The 23658-nt window shown below is 44.5% G+C and overlaps 1 protein-coding gene and 1 long non-coding RNA gene across 3 annotated transcripts; one reads left to right on the top strand and one right to left on the bottom strand.

Moving 5' to 3' along the window:
* LOC127291874 (MADS-box transcription factor 50) lies at nt 1–22422 on the top strand. Of its 2 annotated transcripts, XM_051321194.2 has the most exons (8): nt 1–221; nt 372–617; nt 20695–20773; nt 21258–21319; nt 21402–21501; nt 21607–21648; nt 21749–21790; nt 21976–22422. In XM_051321194.2, exons 2-8 carry the CDS (start codon nt 436–438, stop codon nt 22129–22131), a joined length of 663 nt encoding a protein of 220 aa, XP_051177154.1. In that variant the 5' UTR covers nt 1–221; nt 372–435; the 3' UTR covers nt 22132–22422. The 2 variants fall into 2 exon arrangements, with proteins under 2 accessions (XP_051177154.1, XP_051177153.1); XM_051321193.2 differs by having other exon boundaries at nt 1–617.
* On the bottom strand, nt 21281–22001 carry LOC127291875 (uncharacterized). Its single transcript, XR_011742391.1, has 2 exons — nt 21865–22001; nt 21281–21683 (listed from the first exon to the last, which is right to left on the bottom strand). It is a non-coding gene; the product is annotated as an uncharacterized lncRNA (long non-coding RNA).
* Nucleotides 22423–23658: the final 1236 nt, after the last annotated feature.

The raw sequence follows: 23658 nt of genomic DNA, 5'->3' as shown, positions 1-23658 counted from the left end.
GCCTTCCCCACCACGAGCACAAAGAAATTTCCATTTTCCTCCGGCCGATTTGCCCTCTCCACCACCACCCACTCGCGTCTCGCTACAGCGTCACGGCAACGCCATCAGGGACCAAAAAGGAAAGCCGAGGAGCGGGCAAGGAGCAGCGGCAGCAGCAGCTACGGCCGAACCCTACACCACCACCATCTCATCATCTCACCGCGCCTCCCTTGCCATTTTTGGTGAGTCTCCATTTGCCGTCCTAGCTAGCTTAGATCCCCTTCCTCCTCCCCCGGGTTTCCACTTTTCGCCCTGCCTGCGCCGCCCCAATTGGGATAACTCTCTCACTTCTCCTTCTTCTTTCCCTCTCACCACCACCACCACCACCACAGCCGCACCGATCAGGCCAGAGGAGGATTTCCGGATTTGGGATCCATCGGAACTTCGCAAGGAAGGATGGTGCGGGGGAAGACGCAGATGAAGCGGATAGAGAACGCCACCAGCCGCCAGGTCACCTTCTCCAAGCGCCGCGGCGGCCTGCTCAAGAAGGCCTTCGAGCTCTCCGTCCTCTGCGACGCCGAGGTCGCCCTCATCCTCTTCTCCCCACGCGGCAGGCTCTACGAATTCGCAAGCGCCAGGTACCCCCTTCCCTCCCGCTCTCTACTTAATTTGCCGTGTCTTTCTTTACTATTGTTGGGATCGATTTGTTTATCCCCAAAGCCTGCCAAAAATAAAACCCGATGGATCTTTAGCGCCGCGCCAACTCATGTAGCAGGCTAGCAGCTCGCCGGCCAGTAGCCTGCTCGCGCGCGTGCTGTGCCCAATGGCCCTCCCCCAATGGGGAGGAAGCCTCTATCTCTAGTCTAGTATACTGTGCAGATGCATAACTGCTCGACCACTTCCTGCTGCTACCATCCACTCCCCAATATCTCTGCTAGAATCTTGCATCGGTTCCTGCGAACACGTCCTATATTACTTGTAAAAATCTCCCTCCGTACGTCCGGCTATCGCTGCGAATTGGGCTAAACTTTAAAGTGGTTTCAGGATTGGAGGACAGTTAGTACATGTAGGCTACTCATTCCCTATTGGCCTATTTTTGTAAATTAATCAGTAGACGTAAAGAAAGCCAAAATCTATGCTGCTGCTAGCAGTAGTAGTAGTATTGGCCAATCGGATGATAATTTGTGACCAACGAAAGCCAAAAACTATGCAGCTGCTAGAAGTAGTTTATTGGCTAAAAAGAGATTTTGTGACCAAAGAAAGCCAAAAATTATGCCGCTGCTGCTGGTACCAGTATTGGCCAAGCTAGAATTACCTGGGACGCACTATATCTTGTCTGAACATCGTTTTTCAGGCCGACCATGAGACTGTGTTTGCCTCGTTTTGGGTGTGGCTGTTAATCCGTGACTTAATTTGCTGTCCAGAAACAAAACTGTTGCATGCGATATGGTGTACTACTCCAGAATCGAAACAGTACTTATGAACTGTTTAGAGAGTACCACCCTTTTACAGACAATTAGTTGTGGAACGACACTCCACCAGTATTTTTCATTGTTCAGTTGCTGCTACTGTAACAGCCTTATATCCTCGCAGGTAGATTTAAACCGACTACTTCAATGCATACATAAATTAGACAGAGCTTTGGATTTCATAGGAACTGAAACTGTGAAAAAAAAAAAACTAGGAGCCAAAAACGTTATTACGAATTTCAGGGCAACATATGTGGTCATTAAGGTTTAGCGGCAGTGATCTTGTTCTCAATACGCCCGTGTTTAATGTACGTCTTAGTGTTCTATGGGAGACAGAAGAATAGATTCATGTATAGTTACTGTTGGTATCTTAGCCAAATCAAGATTAAACTTGCCAGGTTTTCCCAGTACGGTTCCAATCAAACTATGAACATTTTCCTAAGATGATGAATCCCCTTTGTAATGCTATTATGAGCATAGTTTCTGCCTATTTATCATTTGTAGGTTAGATCCTTTCTAGAATCATGCGCCTGCAAACCAAAAGCCAGACCAAAATCAATGCAAACAATCTCCATGATCATAGGGCGTCCACTAGGGAGCCAAAAAATCATTCAGATGATCTCGGCAGACAATGGTCGTAGGGAGGACTTGTTCTGTATTTTTGAGTGAAAATATATAGGCTACTTGCCGGCCCAAAAGTGTGCTTGAGCTGTAGTTAACATACAATTGATAATTTACAACGCTCTCTGTTTCGGAATAAGACTGACTAATATACGAGGGGGGTACTTAATACCTCCCCGTGCTGATCGCATGCAATATCAACAGAATTACCATTTTCCTTTTGCGCTTTTGTATATCTTACGAACTATGAGTACATCTAATGATACATGGGAAACAAAGGGTGCACCTCCAGTATAAATTTTGGGCATACCAAACTTGTAACTGGGGAAGCAAGGGGTTATCACATATTGTTTCAAAATTTATCTCGCATATAAAAAGCATTAATTATTCTGATTTCTTCTCAGGCTTCTCATCTCAAAATAAACTTAGATCTTATCTCATTTTGGACTTTCTTGTACTTCTCTCTTTTCTTTACCCCAAAAGGATTGACCCAAGTGGTTGATGTACAATTGTGTCTAGAGTTTATACGCTAGTTAAATTATCTCTACCTTTCTCTCGCATTCTTTGCATTTCTTTTTAGACATCCTAGATTTCACTCTTGATAAATCATTCACTCGCACCAACTTTTTGATACTTCTCTCTTTTCTTGTTAATAAAAAAGGGTTAACCCGGGTAAATGATACACAATTTTCTGATAAGGATAATGACTAATATCATGATGATACCAATTATCAGGATAATATAACTAAAGGAAATTTCATTAGCAACGTAAAATTCCGGATATATCGCTGGGAACCCAAATCCATTATTCAGGCAGTCCCACAGCTTATTGGCGTCCCTGAATTGATGCCAAGCAACCCCTTCTTCAAGCCATACAACTGTGTTGATCTTCGAATACAGACCATCAATTCACACCAGGTCTCCCGCATTCCTCGCGTCGCCATCGGAGTCACCCACCGTTTGTACAAGCGTTGCCTTCACCACGAGTAGCCCTTCCGACCTGCAACGATAGTTGTGAGATCTTGCCGTGCAGCAACCTCAAGAAGTGGAAAGAAGAGGGAGTCGGTGAGGGGAAGGGCGGAAACAATTCGATCTAGGGTTAGCCCATCCGAGTGGCTTGGAGGTGATTTTTCCCGACCTGCGGGGCTCCAATCATTTTTAATGATTATATGCATTTTGCTCTACGGGCATCTCTAGCGGCCCGACGCAAAGGTACGCAAAACCTTTTGCGTCCGCGGACAAAAAATAGGTCAGCACACCCCAGCCCAGCGGCCCGATGTATAATGACCGGCCTGTCGCTGGTACGAAAAACTGCGCGGGGCATGCGTCCACCTCATTGCCCATTAGGTCTGCCTGGTATGTTTCGTCTTCCGTGCGCGAGTAATGGTTCGGTTCCTCAAGCCGCGTAAATGACGCGGTCCTATCTCCAAGTGTGCTAGTGTCGGCGCGAGCGACGCTTGGGTGTCCCGCTAGTTGAAGGCGCCGCCCGACCTTTAAAAGAGGGTCAGTCTGCCTGCACCTCTTCTACGTCCAACTGCCACCGATATCGCCATGGGAAAGGGCTGGCCGTTCTGCAAGACGAAGCACGACGCCGATGCCGGGTTCTCTCGCGCCAAGAAGAAGAAAACACCACGCAACCGCCAATACGTGCCGGTGGAACGCCCAACGGATGTACGAGGAGAACCGGCCGGTCCCTTGGTGGGATGCGGGCATGCCGAGCGTTGGCTGGTACCTCAACCACCTCAGTGTCCCGGTGCCTCCGGTGCCGCACGAGGGACGGCAACGGCAGTACGAGATCGATTCATCCTCCCGCCAGATCTAGGTGACGATCCGGCCTTCGCCCTCGACTCCTACAACTGGTCCACCTTCGAGAGGTGGGAGTTCGACCTGCGCCGATGTGTGGGTTACCTAGGCAACGTGGACTTCATCCAGGAGCGCTACGCTCGCTTCGACGAGGAGGTGGAGGACGCGAAAGAGGAGGAGGAGGACGAACTCCAACCAATGAACCTCACGGAGGACGAGGCCATGGAGATGGCCATTGCCAACAGCGAGCTCGATGACCTCAGTCAATGGGATGGCCTCGCCGTCCAACTGCGGGCCTCCGTGCCTCAGTAGCCACCTTCCCAAGGGAAGCCACTGACCCATCCGCCTCCGTAGCCACCTTCCCAAGGGAAGCCACTGACCCATCTGCCTCCTCCTCCCGCTCCAGCAACGCCACCGGTGCCTCAGCAACCACCTTTGCATTGGCCATGGCCTTGGGTGCCTCCGGTCTGCATCGACCTCATCGACGACGACAACTAGGCTGCCATGGCGGGCGCCATTGTTATCTTGGGCTATTATGTTGCCTTTTTTACTTATTTTTGGCACTATGTAAATGCTTATATTACAAATGAAAAAACAATTTACATTAAAATGCGTCGGGGTGGGGGCACCCGACGCAAATGGCCAATTGTGGCTAGGAGTCCAATTCGTGTCCGTGGCCCAACCCAAACCGATGCAGACGGTCACTTTTGGTGACCGGAATGCGTCGGGCCGCTGGAGATGCCTTAAGTTTGTATGTTTGTCTAGATATGCTACAACTTGTACCTCGAGTACACGGGTCGGTCATGTAAATAGGAGTATTTACTTGTTTGCTAGATCTCACATACCCCTCCTGCCAAAGGACTCGGTGTCTTGGTTGACGATACCCACACTGAGCCATGTACTAGTCATCACATCTATGTTGGAAATCTCGTATACACTACTACCAGCGTAAGTACTACGTGATGCTTATATAAGCTGAGCTATATGCCTAAATGATGTGGAAATTCTTTAGGACGCGCTTAAAAGCGGCTTGGGAATAAACATGTCGTGAAAATTAGATCACCACACCTTTGTAACCTGGTGCATAGCTACATCGCACCTTACTTGCCGCGGTAGGCGTATGCTAGCTCGAACTACCATGCACGGCATAAATAGTTCCTTCTATGGTCTTCGGCAGTGCAGATGACTTTGCATGCTATTTTAACATGCCCGCTTCATTTAAATACTATAATAAGTTACATAAAAGCATAATATAGATAACAGATGCTTGCAAATATCGTCATGCAACAGAACAATAAGTTACATAAAAGCATAATATAGATAACTGTCGGGGGAATGGGCCCCGGTAGGCCAAAGGCCTGGCAAACTTGCCCTGTTTAACCATAAACGTACCGGATTAAAGGTTGATCCGGTAGGCTAAGTTAAGTTGACTGGAGCCAAGTACAAGTGTACCGGTATCCCGGAAGGGTATACCGGAATATGAAAGAAGCCGGAGTACCGGCATGATCCCACTGAAGCACGTCGGTAAGTTGGTCAAAGATTCTCTCAAGAGCTAGAGGACAAGGATGAGCGAAGCACTTCAGCTTTAAACGAAGCCCTGACGTCTAAAGCAGATGATGACGTAAAAGGTACCGGAGGATGTCACCGCTCTTGATTAAAGACATACCGGCGTCACCGGTAGCCAAAGTGGCTTTATAAAGTAGTTTGTCTAGTCAAAGATGCCATTAGGGTTCCTAGGGTTTCTTCCCCTGTAAGCCACCCTCTCCCCTATATAAGGAGAGGGATCACCCCCTTGCGCGGGTACGTGTTATGTGTCATATGCTATCTTGTATCCAGAAACCGGTAACCTCTTATGATCAAGGAATAGAGAGATCTGAAGGGGAAATAATTCTTGTGTTCTTCTTCTTCTACCTCTGGCCAAAGCCAAGTTCTTGAGGAAAGCATCCGGAATCCATCCCATCCTTACCAAAACCCTCCCCCGAATCCTCTAGCGCACATTCGGCCCCAACTTAAGCCATCCCATGGCATCTGTCTGTTCACCACGACGACAGTTGGCGCCCACCGTGGGGCCAGCAGCTGCGCTTGCTGGAGTTCATATTCGGGCGGGCCTCCTCACCATCTCCGGCGAGCGTGTGGTCACTGCGCTCGTCGACCGCGTCCTCTCGACGGACTTCGTCAACGACAACACTGGCTGCTTCGCCAACGGCGGTAAGTTCCCCAGGAGCGGGAGCATCATCGAGTTCGGCAGTTTCCGCGTCTACTACGGCACCGTCCCCGAGCGCCAGTGCCTCTCGCCGGTGCTGCTAGCTCCGGACCCGTCAAGACCTGCAGTTCGCACCGGCCACGCCGCCGGCAGCATAGAGGTGCTGGTGGTTGGTGCGGCTGACGCCGGCAAGGAGGCTGCGGCAGAAGGCGCTGGACAGACGAAGTCTACGCGCATGGCAAAGCCTCCGACGGAGCGCGACGGGATCATCCCGGCGCCCATACCGCGCCACCGGCGGCAACCCTACTGCAGGCCGCCGTGAGCTCGTTGACCACGCCCATCGCTATCAACCCCGGTAATGTAAGGAGTTCTTTTTCGTACCTTATTTGCTATCAGTAGTATGCTGGCACCTCGAATGAATCTCGGGGACTGCCTCTACCGAAATTGCATGCAATGTGTTTATTTTTTTCAGTATGCCGGTTTGGTTGTTGGACGCTTTCTCTTTCCGGTTTAGTAATATGCTAAACCTACCGGAGTCTTCGACTTTGCTGCTGTCCGAAACCCGGCTTCATGGCAAGCAAGATAAACCGGAAGGTCCCAAGCACGCGAAAAACGAAAAAGAGGCAAAAAACAAACAATCCGGAATAAAAGTTTAGCTAACCCCGGCCATACCGGTTTTTTGCAAAATTTTCGAGTTACTCGAAGTTTTTTCTCTAAGTTCAAGAAATTGAACTCGGGATTGAACCCGGAGTGCTTGACATAGCGGTTCACGAAAACCAAGCATAGTTAAAAACACACCGGACTTAGCAAGTCTAAGCTTACAAGACCTAAAAGCTGTTTAGTTCAAGGCACAGAGGATTTAACTGTATATTACATTATCCTACCCGGCGTACCGGGAAGATTTCACGAGGTTGTTTTTCATGAGACAGGAACAGAGTTGTCACAGGTAAAGTGGAGATGAGCTCTTCGGGGCTTGAGTGGCGGTAGCAGGTGTTTCTGGGGCTTGCTCAGGCGCAGCGAGGCTCGAACAAAGCCGGGCCGACATTCTTATGCGTAGAGTTGCTACTAAGGTTAGAATTTTATGGTGTACATGCATTGACTAACCTTGTCTTTAGGCATAACTATTCCCGGATGAGAATTCATCGCTACATTTAGCTTTCTTAACTCATCATGTATCATGGCATTACCTAATATCCCAGATCGCCGTTTATCGTGGCATCATCTAATATCCCAGATCGCCGTTTATCATGGCATCATCTAATATCCCAGATCGCCGTTTATCATGGCACCATCTAATATCTCAGATCGCCGTTTATTCCAGTTGGCCAGAGTATCATGCCAAAGCCAGCTACATCATATCATAAGTAACGTGGCATTGACTACTATATCAAATCACTGCATATCTGGGGTGGCCAACTGTCATGGCTCATCGAGTATCATTCTGACAAAGCCCAAGAGGGCAAAATGTCAAACATGCCAAGATGGCAAAATTCCAATCCGGTATACGCCAAGAAGGCTATACACCGGTATGTGACAAAAGCCCAAGAGGGCAAAATGTCAAACATGCCAAGATGGCAAAATTCCAATTCGGTATACGCCAAGAAGGCTATACACCGGTATGCGACAAAAGCCCAAGAGGGCAAAATATCAAACATGCCAAGATGGCAAAATTCCAATCCGGTATACGCCAAGAAGGCTATACACCGGTATGTGACAAAAGCCCAAGAGGGCAAAATGTCAAACATGCCAAGATGGCAAAATTCCAATCCGGTATACGCCAAGAAGGCTATACACCGGTATGTGACAAAAGCCCAAGAGGGCAAAATGTCAAACATGCCAAGATGGCAAAATTCCAATCCGGTATACGCCAAGAAGGCTATACACCGGTATGTGACAAAAGCCCAAGAGGGCAAAATGTCAAACATGCCAAGCTGGCAAGATTCCAATCCGGTATACGCCAAGAAGACTATACACCGGTATGTGACAAAAGCCCAAGAGGGCAAAATGTCAAACATGCCAAGATGGCAAAATTCCAATCCGGTATATGCCCAAGAAGGCTATACACCGGTAAGTGACAAAAGCCCAAGAAGGCTAGGCCGGTATGAAAAAGATGCCGGTAAAAGAAGGAGATGAGAACAAGAGCTAACCATTGGCAAGTTTCGCGCTGTGCATCACAGGCTTAACCCGAAATCCCTGGGACCGGCTATGCCGGTTTTTTGGCAAGTTTCGCGCCAAGTACTGCGTGCTTAACCCGAAACTCGGGGACTGTGAGTATATACATCGGATTTCATGTGAAAACCGGCATAAGATACCAGATAAGTTATGAATGTTCCGGGTAGGTGCGGTCCTGCGTTGGAAAAACGCAGACGATGTTCGGAGCGGTAAAAATAGATACCGGAATAACTAATCCGGTATGGAGTTTGAGTGAACCTGGTACGGCCCATCGGCTGATACCGCTGACCCGCACCAGCTTCGGGTCAAACAGCAGGCTAGGGTAAAAGAGCTACTTGATACAATTGAGGCACAAAATGCAGAGATGGCACGCAATAACAAAGCGGCATCTCAATCCGTGCGTTCGGCAAGAAATGCCGGAAGCAAGTCGCACGGGCAGGCCTCGTCCCCTTATCCGGACAGGAGAAAAGAAAAAGATGCAAATGCACAGCAGATGACTGTGTATGATCCGGTTCTGGCCGGAAAGCAACAAGCCGGGCAACATGATGCCGGTAGAAAAAGCCAAGGGGCGAGGTATGCCGAAAATGGCTATGCCGGAAAAAAAATGATGCCGGAAGAGGCGAGACCGGGCAAAATTATCGCGCGCCCAGAGCGGCGTATGCCGGTGACGAAAGGCCGCCAAGGTACGCAAGGGGTAATGTCACGGTGCCAAACCGGTATGATGAAGCCGATTCCGGAATGGAACGAGCTTACCGGAACCCATTGGGGGAGCGTCTCGGAGAAAGATGCCTGCCAGATCGGGATGCGAGGCACAGGCTGGACAGGGTCTATTTATCCGAGATGATTGAGTCCGAGGGACCGCCAGGCCCAAGGTGCTTTGGCCCCCGGATCATGAGGGAAGAACCACCAATGCGCAACTTTCAGTTGCCCCGAGACACAAACGTACGATGGCACCACTAAACCGGAAGGCTGTGATGATGAGGTTTACCCGGAGGAGACCGCCATCTGGTTCTTCCTCTTCCGGCCTGAGGGAATAGAACTCGATACCTTCCAGCGCTTGGCAGCCGGAGCATCGCTGCTGCCGGCATCGGAAGCCGGAGCCTTACGCACTCTGGAGGCCGGGGGATCCCCTGCTTCGGCATCGATGGGAGTCATGTGCTCCAGCACCGGGGGTTACCGGTCAGCTGAAACCGGCGCCACTAAGAAAGCACAAGATAACGCAAGTGAGGTAAATACCTCAAGCACAACACAATCGTTGTCGGAACCGGCGGCCCGAGTTCCGGAAGGGTCACGTGGATCCGGTGCGCCACATTAACTGCGCGCTGGAGACGAAGGATTTGAAGCCCGACGCTGGCGCGCCAGGTACAGTGCGCATGTCTCTGACAGTGCCCATGTCTCTGACAGGCACAAGTTTCGGGGAGACAAGCATTAAAGACCAAGAAACCGGCAGAAAGAAGCCGGAGAGGTTCGATGATGGTTGTTTAGCTAAGTGGGTTCGGCAAGGAGCCGGATGAGTTTAAATGGAAACCGGAAGGATTAATCCGGTACATTTGGAATGGGAACCTGGCATGGCGCGTCAGAAACAGTGCGCATGTCTCTGACAGGCACTGTTTCCCACAGTCTCGACTTCGCCGAGAAGGATTTGACGGCGAAGCAACCGGAGAAAGATACCGGAAGCTTTTGTCGTGAACGTTATACTAGTGTGAGTCCGGTAAAGAAGCCGGGAGGTTAAACTTGAAACCGGAAGGATTAATCCGGTACGCTTGAAATAGGAACCTGGTATGGTCCGTCGGATAGGATCCGCCGGACTATACCAGCTTCGGGGACTAATGTCGGGGGAATGGCCCCCGGTAGGCCAAAGGCCTGGCAAACTTGCCCTGTTTAACCATAAACGTACCGGATTAAAGGTTGATCTGGTAGGCTAAGTTAAGTTGACTGGAGCCAAGTACAAGTGTACCGGTATCCCGGAAGGGTATACCGGAATATGAAAGAAGCCGGAGTACCGACATGATCCCACTGAAGCACGTCGGCAAGTTGGTCAAAGATTCTCTCAAGAGCTAGAGGACAAGGATGAGCGAAGCACTTCAGCTTTAAACGAAGCCCTGACGTCTAAAGCAGATGATGACGTAAAAGGTACCGGAGGATGTCACCGCTCCTGATTAAAGACATACCGGCGTCACCGGTAGCCAAAGTGGCTTTATAAAGTAGTTTGTCTAGTCAAAGATGCCATTAGGGTTTCCTAGGGTTTCTTCCCCTGTAAGCCACCCTCTCCCCTATATAAGGAGAGGGATCACCCCCTTGCGCGGGTACGTGTTATGTGTCATATGCTATCTTGTATCCAGAAACCGGTAACCTCTTATGATCAAGGAATAGAGAGATCTGAAGGGGAAATAGTTCTTGTGTTCTTCTTCTTCTATCTCTGGCCAAGGCCAAGTTCTTGAGGAAAGCATCCGGAATCCATCCCATCCTTACCAAAACCCTCCCCCGAATCCTCTAGCGCACATTCGGCCCCAACTTAAGCCATCCCATGGCATCTGTCTGTTCACCACGACGACAATAACAGATGCTTGCAAATATCGTCAAGCAACACAACAATTTCAAACGTTATGACATAACAGGACAACAATATGTATCATTGTCAATTCCACACGGCAACAGAAGTTATCCTAAAATAAATTTTGAGCTCTTCTTGTGAAAAAATAGTGTCATTGCGCTTGTAAGCGTGTCATCATGTTTATAATCGTAAGGCTGAAAATCGATATCATCTGAGCATGGGGATCTTGAGTAACCGCTAGTGTCTCATATGCTTGGATACCGGAGTGCAAAAGATCTTTAGCTCATCTGTCCGCTTGTACCAAGCTCGTGTTGATCTTTTGGACACCTACAACAAGCGCGTGGGTGATAGAATTGCCACCCACAACCTTCTGTTCCATCCTGCATTGTGAATGATTCACCAAGTGGATGTGCACACTTTCAAGGCACCTAATCATATGATCATCAACTATCTCGTCGCCCTGAGACGTACGACTGATCTTGAGCACCGAAACGCTTCTTGCCTCTTAAGAGATTATATATATTTGGTTTCTACAAATTGCAAAGAGCAAATCGATGAGCATTTTTTTTTGCCAATAACACATCTAAAATAATTTAAATGCAGTTGCATAGGGAAAGAGTTCAACAAATGCGGTGTCTCGACATGAGTAGTCACATGCTACTTAAGTATTATAGATCAAAATGACTTGGATGCTGCCAATTGCGATGCAGTAACAAATTTGATCGTTATATTAACTACATATCTAAAAAAATTAACAAACATCATGATGGTATTTCTTCATCCACTGCCTCTTGGCTGGGATACAAGTATGCTTCTAAATGAAATTCAGCGAAATCAACATATCTTAGCGAAAACGCATCTGTTTCTGTCCCAAAGGATCTAGAGCTTCATTAATTCTCGTTGGTGGAAGTTCATCTTATACATAAGGCCTCAAGTAAACAGAAAAATACACACAAACTCTTACATTTCACACTTAGGGCCTTAAAGTAAACTGAAAAATGCGATCAAGTCCAACTCCAACACGATGGATCTGAAGCTTTGGGCAGCAACCCTCAACATCATCGGGAACGAAACCATTTGGGATGGGGAGGCGGGAGCCTGCTGCACTAGAGTCGGAGGGCTTTGAAATGGCATGGCAGGCTGGAGGTTCTAGTAGTCCATTTGGCGCTGGCCAAAAGAAGCCATAACCTACGCCTCTGGTGGGAGCGGTTGCCTTTTGACGGACTCTCCGTCGGGAGGAAGCTCCCTATTGAAGCATTGTTGGTCCCCTTCTGTAGATCCGGCCAGCAGGAGCAAGGAAGCCCCTTTCTTCCTTGTCTCCCCGACGAGCTCAAAAAGAGGACTCCGAGCTCCAACCGTAGATGCTAGACCCACAAAGTTTTTTGGCCTTATTGATGGAAATCTCCATTGCTCCCCGTCTCATCACCTTCGGCTCCACCCATCGAAGCTCTACGACAAAGTGGAGAACTACGAGCTAGCATCGGATCCGGCCGAAGGGATCCCACGCCATTTTCTTGGCATATAACCAACTACCGTCTGAGTGAAGAACTTCCATAGAGGCTTATTACTATAAGGGGTAGGTCCCTCACCTAACTTGACACCAGTGACTACAAGAGAGGAGGGGCCGAGCTGCATGGATCTGGAAGACTCTGGGAAGTAGCATGCTAAAACTAGGTGGGCTACTAATAGTGAATTAATGGTAGTATGCTCGAGAAAACACACGCTACTAGATATCATTATTTGGGCATGCACTCGCACACCACGTCGTGGTTGGGCCCCATGCATTGCCACCTTCAATCTCCTCATATTTTCTCCATCTTTCTCTTCTCTCTCTATCTCCTCCTGGACACATCCCATCCTTGGCCGCGGTGGCCATCGTCGGGAGCATTGGCTCCGCCAGGTTCAACAACAAGAGCGGGTCTGCACCGCTGCTCGTGAGCGCTCCATCAGGCTGCGCGGGGCACCAACAGTAGGGTGATGGAGCACGCAGTTCCTCACCGAGGATGGGAGGCCGATGTGGCCCCGTTCGAGTGATGATTTCACTTCGGCTTGATTCCCGTTGATTTTGGCTATTATTTCTTGCCTCGTTTGATCCTATAAGATCCTCACCTCCTCCTACGCATTTCTCTCCCTATTGTGCCGCCGGGCTAATGCTATTCCTTGCTAGAGTCCGACAGTTCAGTCGCCGTGTCCTGAACTAGGCACGCTCTAAGCTCCCGCTGCCTCTTTTTGGTCTCTGCTAGATCATTTTGTCTTTGTCTCAGTGCACCTCCTGATGCCCTCGGTCCCTATTATTTCGCACCAAAATAATGCGCCCTTCCTCGACTGCATCTCTCCGACGGCACTACGACTCCAGCTGCCTCTCATTGCTCTTCCCGGAAGCAAATGACAACGCCAAGGCCACCATGGAAATTGCAGAGCCCATCTGTACCCCGTCGACCTCTTCACCGACTCTAGGGTAAGCCAAACTCGGGCCAGCCAATACATCACATAGAATATGTTTCGTATTCCACCTAAATGGTAAGCCAAACTCGGGCCAGCCAATACATCACATAGAATATGTTTCGTATTCATTCTCATTATGATATTTGTGAATCACATTAATCTCAAAAAAAATCACCAAAATTATAGAAAAAGTTAGAAGTTCATTCAAACATGAACATATTTTATTGTAAGTTTAACACATCTAGAATATTTTCTCTAGAAATAAGTAAAGAGAACGGAAAACATATTTTATTGTAAGTTTAACACATCTAGAAGTTCATTCAAAGATGAAGAATATGTTTTCCGTTCTCTTTACGTATTTCTTACAATGTTGTCTTTCCCATTTCGTCCCCCCTTGATGTAGTTGGTAACTTGTCTTGGTTGCTTGCCTTAGGCATTTATAAATAAAAAGAAATCACTCCGTAGGGGCTTTCCCTACCGTATCAACGTAAAAATATGTTATATTACTTCCGTGCTTCGACTCGAATACAAAAAAGAAAGTAAGAACATATGATTAAGTGAATTAAGTGATTTATATTAGAGGCATATCTTGAATGTGACTTACAGACAAATTTTCATGAAAATAAAGGTATTTATTTGGCTCCATTTAGAGTCAGAAGAATAAATGATCCTTTGTCATCAACTCGTCGGAGGCCAAGTATCAGCTGAAACAAATCAAAAAGGTAAAAAGGTTTATACGAAATCAAGTTTTCTTGAATGACATAAGTTCATAGAACAAATGTTCACATTGATTGAATGACAATCACAATACCACCACATGTCGATGTGAGCACGCTGGTGTTCAACAAGTTTTCTTGTGTAATACCACCAAATAAAGCACCACCACCGTTAGAATATTTGTCACACAACGCAAGCCACTTTTAGAAAATTGCTTTAAGCAAGACACCAAAATGTCAAAATGTTGAGGGAGATGAAGTTCATAATACAAAGGTTATCTTTACTAATTCCTCTTTACATCATGTGAAATTAAGGCGTTTGATTGTCATATACAAGGTCTTAACATCATTGATCAGACTAAATTAATATTTTATTATTTTGGTGGCATCCGAACTTTGGAATAACATAATAACGTGAAGCAGACAACCCAACTTGCGTTGAATGTGAACATATAAAAGTATTAGCCAGTTGCATCGACAATATAGCCCTACACTCTAGTACCATTTGCATATATACATTGAATATCATCATTTGCCAGATAAATACTACATATGCAATTTCACAAGAATTTCTTATTATAGGAAATAGTCATGTGTTAGCACTTCACACGTTTTGGAATAAAAAGTTCTAATGGGCATTTGTTACCGATTACTAAATCCTAAAACCTCGTTATAAAGGTAGAACTCACATTTATCACCATTGTCAAAATAGAAAATGCATATCAAGTAAATCAGATGTACCAATAATAAAATGCTACAAGTTAATTGGTGCTAACTCGTCTAGCAATGAACATACTCTTGATGGGTGCTACCAAATGAGGACATCAACTCGTGCAAATGTAGTGTTAATGTTAGGTCTTCTTGTCCCCTAGCATGATGGCTCTAAATAGTGGTGGTGGCGGCCAACCTATATCTCCCTCACGCACGACATCCATGTGGGCTGGAAACTAAATCTCCTTCATGCAGTGATAGGAAAGGAGGTTGGAGGGGTATGTTGCAGGAGAATAAGAGAATGGAAAGGAAGCCTCATTAGGCTAGGAAGAAAACTTGTTCGAGGCTAAGTGGTCAGGATTATGACCCCATGAGTTATAGGCACAAGCCATGTGTTTTTTTAGCTAATTGTGGATGGCTCTTCAAACTAAATTTCTGATTGCGGTTGTTAGCAAGAGTTATGAGATGATGGAGACACATAAGACTAAATGTGAGTACTATCAGTGGTTCCGCTAACTGTTTAATCCAAACCTCCTATGATAAAAATATTTTGGAGCTAGCTAAATATAATCGGTGGCAATGAACATTGTGGTATTCCTACACATTTACTTAGGCTTAAATATGGATGGTTGGAGCTTTCGTATTATCCACTACTTATCTAGATTAAGCCATGTAATTTGTTAACTTTTAACCTTTTTATGTTCTTATGGTGGCACCGTTTTGACAGAATTAACAGTTGGAGATGTGCCTTAAGACAAATGGAGCTGATGTGCCAAACCGAAAATATGTCCGATGCACCACTTCATGGCTTTTTCTTGTAATGGTTGTATCTTTGGCAATTGACAAAAAATTATACACAAAACACAATAAGCAAAATGATGGTATATTGTGCAAATGTAACATTTATATATTTAATACTATACTATGTGTATAGTTAATTTTATTATCCAAAAAGAAAATACTTTCTTACATTTGTCATATAAGTGTATGTTAAAATGTTGTGCTCTTATCAATTGTTATGTTTTAGTTTCCAACATTGATACTAGAAGAAACTAATGGCTATGTTGATCATAGCTAGAACACCTAGCCTTGCAAATTCAAGTGAGTAACAACAAAACATAGTTATCATAGTTGATACTGCAATAAGTTACAATTACAAGAAATATTTTCAAGATCTTCATCTTCCCTTCTAGTATATTCTTATAAGAATATTATTGGCACTAGATTTCCACCTATTGATTCCTTGCAAAGCCTTCAAAAACCACACTTGTTTATCGGAAAATTAAACTACTTAGATTAAAATTTGATATTTGCTACTCAATATCCATAATAGTACTCCCTCCGTCCTCAAATAAGTGGACATCTAGCTTTAAACTTTGTCCATGAAAGAGTGTACTTCTATGTTCCCAATGCACATTAAATTAGCAAAAATTGTTTCTTTCTCATTGCATGAAAATCAAACCTAATAATATTCAACACATGTTATCTTAATTTTATACATGCACTTAGCCTATTGGAGGTGAAATAATTAAAGAAGAGAGAGATGTTAGTTGCATCTTCCCAATGCAATTTTTCTCTCCTTTTGCTAATCTACCTTGAAAATCCCGCACGTCCACTTATTTGTGGACGGAGGGAGTATGCATTTGTGGGAACATATTGATCATGTAAACAAGGACAAAATTTAGCTTTGGTAATTTTATGTGAAAACAAACCACTAGAAGAGAAACATCAAAAAGAATATTTGGCTCCATGGTAGCTTTGCATGATATAGTAAATGAACAAATAGAAAAAACAAACACTAAATAATTTCGACTCTCATCTCCTTATTGTTTTTCTAAGTCGGTGTCTAAGTCTAGATAAACATAGTATGTACAAAGCCTCAAGATATAGTTGAGCAACATGTAGTCACATACTAAACTTTTATGTTTGTGGGAACATGCAATGTATCATGAAGTACTTGTAAGACAACAACTATCATTTAGAGGAGAGTGAGTTGGTGATTGTAAAATTCTAGGGGAGGTTGTCAACTTTACAAGGTTTTTTCAACGTGTTGGCTACAAATACTCTAAGCATGCAACAAAGGTACCCAATAAAAGACTGTAAAGTTGATGAGCTCAATTACAAATACAAGGATGTAGAATCGAGGTTCGGATTGTTGGTGCATTCCTAGGTCCTCATTGGAGACACGACACAAAATCCTCGACAACCAAGAACCTCATATCCCTCCTTTAGCTAGGACATTAAGTACATGCTCAACCATGAGAGGTAACTCTTCCCATAATTTAGGCGATCTTTGTTCTTCACAAACGCAAGGGGTTCCAAGCACACGCCTTTAAAATATAACAATAGATGGTCTTTAGTTGGATCTTGAATCCCCGGAGTGCCAAAGAAATCACTCGAAGCACCAAAGATCTCAAGTAAATATGTAGGTGATTTTCCCTTCGCCTCCCAAGGGGGCAAGGGCAGGTATATATAGGCAAGTTTGTAAATTCAGAAATATGTTTTTTAGATTCCTAGAAGATTTGATGGTGGTACTTAACAAGTTCAAATTTGAACAAGCAAGGCAGGATTGGTACTTTCTTGTACATTCTCAACCACGAGAGGTTGCTCTTCCATGATTTAGGTTATCTTCGTTCTTCACAAACGCTTCCAAGCACACACCCTTTAAAAGTTAACAATACATGGTCTTGAGTTGGATCTTGATCCCTTGCAGTGCCAAAGGAATCACTCAAAGCACCAAAGATCTCAAGTAAATATTTAGATGATTTTTCTTTGCCTCCCAAGGGGGCAAGAGCAGCTATATATAGGCAATTGTAAATTCAATTGTACATGAGGAAGACATGTGTTTTTAGATTCCTATAAGATTTTGTGGTACCTAACAGGTTCAAAATTTAAACAAGCAAAGCAGGATAGGTACTTTCTTGGAAGTACTAACAGCGAACCAAACCAAGAGGTCTTGGCCTGTTTGAAAGGCCTCGAGAATCCACAATACCTTCAGGACAGGGGTGAAGCCGCCATGGAAGGCCACTGAAAATATCCGACCAGCTGCACACGAGTGTTAGTGCTGATGTCGAGTCCCAAGTTTCCCAGTCTCGGGATGATTTTTTCGTGGTTAATTGTTGATCAAGTTGAACATGACTCCAAACGCCTTTTGCCCCATGGTGGGTGCCAACTGTTGTGGAATCGGGTGGTAGCTCACGACAAGGGGAGAATTAGGGCGTAAGGAGGGTGTATGTTCGGGATGGTGATCACATGAGTTACCCAAGTTCAGGTTCCACGATAGTGGCGGAAACCTACTCCTGCTATTATTCACTATAGGTTAACAAGTACACATTATGGCGGAGTGACATGTAATACCCTTGGAAAGAGTCACTAGTCAACTGTTTTTGCAAATCCTCGTGGGTGCATGATGCGCTAGAATTTGGAATCATGATCTTTGGTTATTGCGGTTTGCAACGAAAACTTGGTAGATTGGCTAGACGGTCATGAAAAAAATTAGTTGCCATAACCCCAACAAGTACTATGCTTGAACACTTGGTGGCTCCAAATCAAAACTACAATCTTTCGTTCAAAGAAAAGATGGAGTGTTTGGAAGTACCCAAAAATGTGCATCCAAAGGTAGTAGACTAAATAGAACACCCTCTAGAAAACAACCAACCTAGAGTTAGCACATACACTTCACCCCTAAAACCTAAAATTCATGGTAGACAACACATTTCTCATTTCTTGGGGTCACCATTGACTCACCCTCTAGAAATTTATGATACACTCTACTAGAATAACATGAGAAAGTGGATTGAGAGTGTAGAAATCCCTGTCTGTTATCATATTATTAGGCAAAAAAAGAACTACATTTCGGATCAAAGGAATTTTTATTCTTGGGGAATATCCAGCAAAAGATATAAGGCATAAGCTAGATGGTGCAGCAAGATATTTATCCAGTACCCATGATTTTATGGGATAAGGATGCCGAGATTGATGAGAAATATGAGTTCTCCCTATTCTCCAAATTGTATAAGGACGTTGGTGAAAATCTCAACTAAGCAAATTTAGTACAAATGGCGGGGAGAGAGGGCTTCGGCATCCTAGTACAGGGGTTGACATTTTTTGTTCAATCTTTAGGTTTCTAGAAACTTCGGTTTAATCAATATCAAGACCAAATATCTGACGAATGTGCTTTACGCAATACATTTTTACCCATGAGCATTGAGCTATATATATAGTACAAAAAGACCGATGTAGAAGAACAAGACCAAGAATCTTACTCTGAGTGTTGGATGCTTTGCTTGGTTACTGGCACACTCTTGGTGCCAACTAGGTCTAGAGATATTGTGGTGGAGGGGGGATGTCAATGGGGGAAACATGAAAAACAAGAACCGGACTCCAACCAAAAAACTGCTTCTCGGGTCGGTTTCGTTCTAAATGTGCTCAACCTATCCCACTGTGTGCCTCCTTTGCGGCCAATGCTTGTAGAATATGGTTCACCTCTTGGTGGATTACCCCTACTTATGACAATCACATGAGATGTTTTGATTAATATGATTCAAGCGCATAGAAGGTTTGAGAATACTTGTGCGTGGGCCATGATGATCTTTTTGTGTTTCTTTGAAAACGTTTTGCCTTAAACAAATTTGTTTTCATTTGTCTTGCATGTTTCATCGCGCCTTGGTACTTACACACTTTTGGTATATCTCGCAATATACATGAATACTATTGGACAGAAAATCACATTGGACCTTCCAATGCATTTTTCATATTATTACTATTGTATGATGTGTGGGGTCATTAAAAATGCCGCAATCTAGTTTCTGACTCTTAAAAACACATATAATCAAACATAAAGATTCTGTATTTTGTTAAGTCAAAATTTTCATTTTTAAATATTTTCTTATTTTAAATTTCTGGAACCTACAACTTTAAGTGTAGACACACTGAGAAAACCACTACTATGTCCAACATTTTCTTTTCATTTCTTGCAATGACCTAATTATGTTGTAGTGCTTTTAGTTTGTAAGAATGGCCGTGCTTTAGTAATACTACTCCCTCCGTCCCAGTTCATAGGGCTTACGCGTATTCCTAGGTCGTAAATTTGACAATGGTAATACAACATATATAATACAAAATATATATCATTAGAAAACTCACATGTTCTACTTTTGAATGATATAATTTTTATATTGTACAATTGATATTATGTTGGACAAATTGATAATCTTGGGATACGCGTAAGCCCTATGAACTGGGACGGAGGTAGTACTGAACTGAGCTAGCTATGTCACTAGCTGGTGAATTTTCTGCATTACAAACTGAACTGAGTAGGTTATTCTTGTTTTTTAAAATTAAATTACCATTGAAATTATGTCACTAACAATCAAAACCATCCGCTCATGAAGTTGTGCTCTGTCATCACACTGGTTGATAGAAGTACATACAATGGGGCTAAGTAATTATTCTAGAGTTCAGAAGCGAGTAGCCCAAAAATCTACTGTCTACCAGACTAGAATCACACTTGATTTTTCTCATGCTGTTGAAAAACTACACTGTAGCATATCCGTCAGTTGGACAAGTTCTGCGGTGACTGCTAAAGATATGCAGAATTCAAAACAAATACACTAACATTGTTTTCAATACTCTCTTAAGGAAAAGGTCGACGTATCAGACGTTTAATTACTCATCCCCACAGCTTTGTGTCAATACATGGCACTCCGTAAGTGTTTTTCAAAGTATACACCTATGCACAAGTCCTAGATATTATGCCTAACATTGATGCTGAGCTCTTGCATATATCCAATAGATTGGAGCTATAAAATGATGTATAGCTGATGTTCAACATTTGTTTTTTTTTGTAATTAGTGTACGTTTTTTCTAGTCCATAACAAATTCTATCTATATTCACGAAACCATAGGAAGGACCCACCAAATATTTTGGACTACTGGATGAAATATAGCTACATTTTTCTCCAATGGATCGAGCTGTGTTATATTATTCTGACATGTCTTCACATTTGTATTTGGAATCAGCATGCAGAGAACAATTGAACGCTATAAAACAAGCACAAAGGACAACATCAGAAGCCAGACGGTACAACAAGATATAGAGGTATATAGGTCTGCGCTTATTGGCATACTAATTTTGTGTCACATTTGGTTACAAAAATTAAGTATGGGAATACTTATCTTGTTTTGTAACAAGTTTTTCTCTTCACTGAAAGTTTAAGATAGCCAGCAACTTGGTATTTAGTAACCTATATATGTCTTCAATGCTCAAATTGGTTTGCTGCCATTTCCAAATACTCAGAATAGATGCTGCTTGTACTGAAATGCTAAAACCACCATGGACTGAAGCACTGGCGTTGAGTTAGCATAGCTAAACTTTTCAGAACAATCACAAGTTCTGAAAAATATTTCATGTCCGAGGAATTATCACATATTTTGAATTTAAATTATTCCAAACGTACTATGGAACTACGTTTCAGTCCCATGCTTAGCATGAGGACTCTGGATATAAATATACCTGATTGATGGTACACCTAGCGATTGTTTTTAATTTGACAATTTCAAGAGTTACATGATCTCTGTCGCAGAAAATAAAAGCTGATGCTGAGGGTTTGTCAAAGAAGCTTGAAGCACTTGATGCTTACAAAAGGTAACCATTTCGGTTTTCAGGAGACCGGTAGCGTGTACTAGCGAAAAACCGTGTGTGACCATCTAGTGCTGTTGAGATGCAGGAAACTTCTGGGTTGTAATTTGGAAGAATGCGCTATTGAAGAACTGCAAAGCTTAGAGGTCAAGATTGAGAAAAGCCTTGTTAGCATCAGAGCTATAAAGGTTAGCTATTCGCCACTCTACATTCGATTCTAGCCAACAATGAATCCACATATGCACAGAGGCTGAGACGACAATGTAACGGTACTTGCTTATCTTGCATTCCAGGCACGGCTCTTTGAAGAGCAGCTCGCTAAGCTGAAACAGAAGGTAGTAACGTCACCACCTTGTTGTGCTACAGAAACCTGAAATCACAAAAATATCAGTTTCATACACCGTTGTTCGTTTTTCCTGTATCGGCGTCGAGCAGGAGGTAACGCTGCGCAAGGAGAACGAAGATCTACAGGGCCAGGTAAAGATCAACGATTGATTTGTCTGCTTGAAAGTTAGTATGTTACTGTTACTGGACTGAAGATGAAGACGCACCTCGTATCCTCGTGTGATATCCTATGTGCATATGCCGGTTCAGACTGCAGATGCTACGTACCAACACATCTGAAGTATGATCATGTGTCTAATTTGAGTATTTCTCTGCAGCGCAAGAACGAGGAACAGCTGGCTGCAGCTGCAGCTGCGGCTCCAGTGGCGGTGGCGGCAGCGGAGCAGAGTCATCCTCAGCCGGAGCAGGAGAAGGATGAAATGGAGGTGGAGACGGAGCTGTTCATCGGGTTGCCTGGCAGAGGTCGCTCCTGAGAGGTAGCTGGCTGGCGTCTGCAGGATACATGAGCAGAGTGAGGCCATGGTGAAGAATAAGCTGGAGATGGGAGATGCAAGCAGCGACAAACAAAGGGCAACAGCAGCCTTGCAGCAATTACTACTACAGCCTAAGAAAACCAATTGCGTCGTGTGTTGACAGTGACAAACCTGTATCGATCGATCCTCCGCGAACGGCAGATAGATAGGAACACCCCTGTGCAGCTGCCCCCGGAATCCTGTGAGATCTGAAAAATTCATGCATATAAGTTGATTGTTTGGTGTTGTTTCCTGGCTATGGTGTGCTGGTGCTGATGAGAGGAAGAAAGCATCGTCATCGACTGCAGGTGACGGAGACGGAGGGGTGTGGATATTTATGGTGGCACGCGCACGCGGATGCAGATGCAGGAGCAGAGGCGGTTCTTTTGACAGGTGTGGCGCATGCGCGTGGTGGCGGGCTTGGTGCGATGCAGGTATTGGGGAGCGAAGCAACGGTTGGATCTTCTGCCGACTGGACTACTGCTGCGTCTTCTCGTTTCGTGAGCGTGTGCACGTGGTGTTTCTAGCTTCTTCCTCCAACGTACTCCGTGTCTGGGTACACGACACTTTCCCACACGTTCGAGTCGAGTTGAAGGCTCACGGCCAGAATTTGCGGAAGCAGAGTCGTGCTGCTTCAGCTGCATGATGAAGATGCGGGGTCGCTGTTCAGCCCAATAATCCAGGCACATCTTGTAAAACCCGGGGTGCTCCTATCTGGGTCCCCCTATTAATCTTACTTGAACTATACTTCCTCCATTCATAAATAATTATACATCTAGCTCAAAATTTTATCCACAAAAAAGTATAATTCTATATTTTCAATGCACATTAAAGTAGCAAAAAATATTTCTCTCTCATCGTACGGAAATCAAACCCAATAATACTCATCACATGTTTTTCTTGATTTCTACATGCACTTAGCTCATTGGAGGTGAAAGAATTATAGAGGAGAGATATTGATTTGCATCTTCCAAATGTATTTTTTACCCCACCCCATAATTTATCTTGAAAACCCCGCATGTACACTTATTTGTGGACGTAGGGAGTAAATATAAAATTTCACAAATGATGAAGTTCATTTGTTAGTTATCAAATATAAAAAGTGTGGAGACCTTTAAGTCATTTGAATATGCGAATAGTATGATGGAGTTCATTTGTTAGTTCTATAGTAATTTTTGTTCTTAAAAATGCCTCACTTATTTTAACGACTCAGGCTTCATGAACAAAGATGACTCTGTTTGTTAAGCTTTCATCTTGCTCGGGGACGAGCAAGAGTATAGCTTTGGCAAGTTGATGAGTGTATTTTTAGAGTGTTTTTACTCTGTTATTTTTGAGAGCGACTAGGACGCGAGCGCGCGCTGCGCTCCGCGCCAGCGCGCGGGATGGCTCGCGGGGTCGCTCCGCGCTTGACACGTGGCTGCGCTGCAGTAGTTTGTCCCCGCGTCCAACTACCCCACATTTAAAACAGTCTCCACGTCTACCTACCTC

Source organism: Lolium perenne, chromosome 4 (genome assembly GCF_019359855.2).
Source record: "Lolium perenne isolate Kyuss_39 chromosome 4, Kyuss_2.0, whole genome shotgun sequence".
Lineage (NCBI taxonomy): Eukaryota > Viridiplantae > Streptophyta > Magnoliopsida > Poales > Poaceae > Lolium > Lolium perenne.
This window is presented reverse-complemented; position numbering and strand designations above follow the sequence as displayed.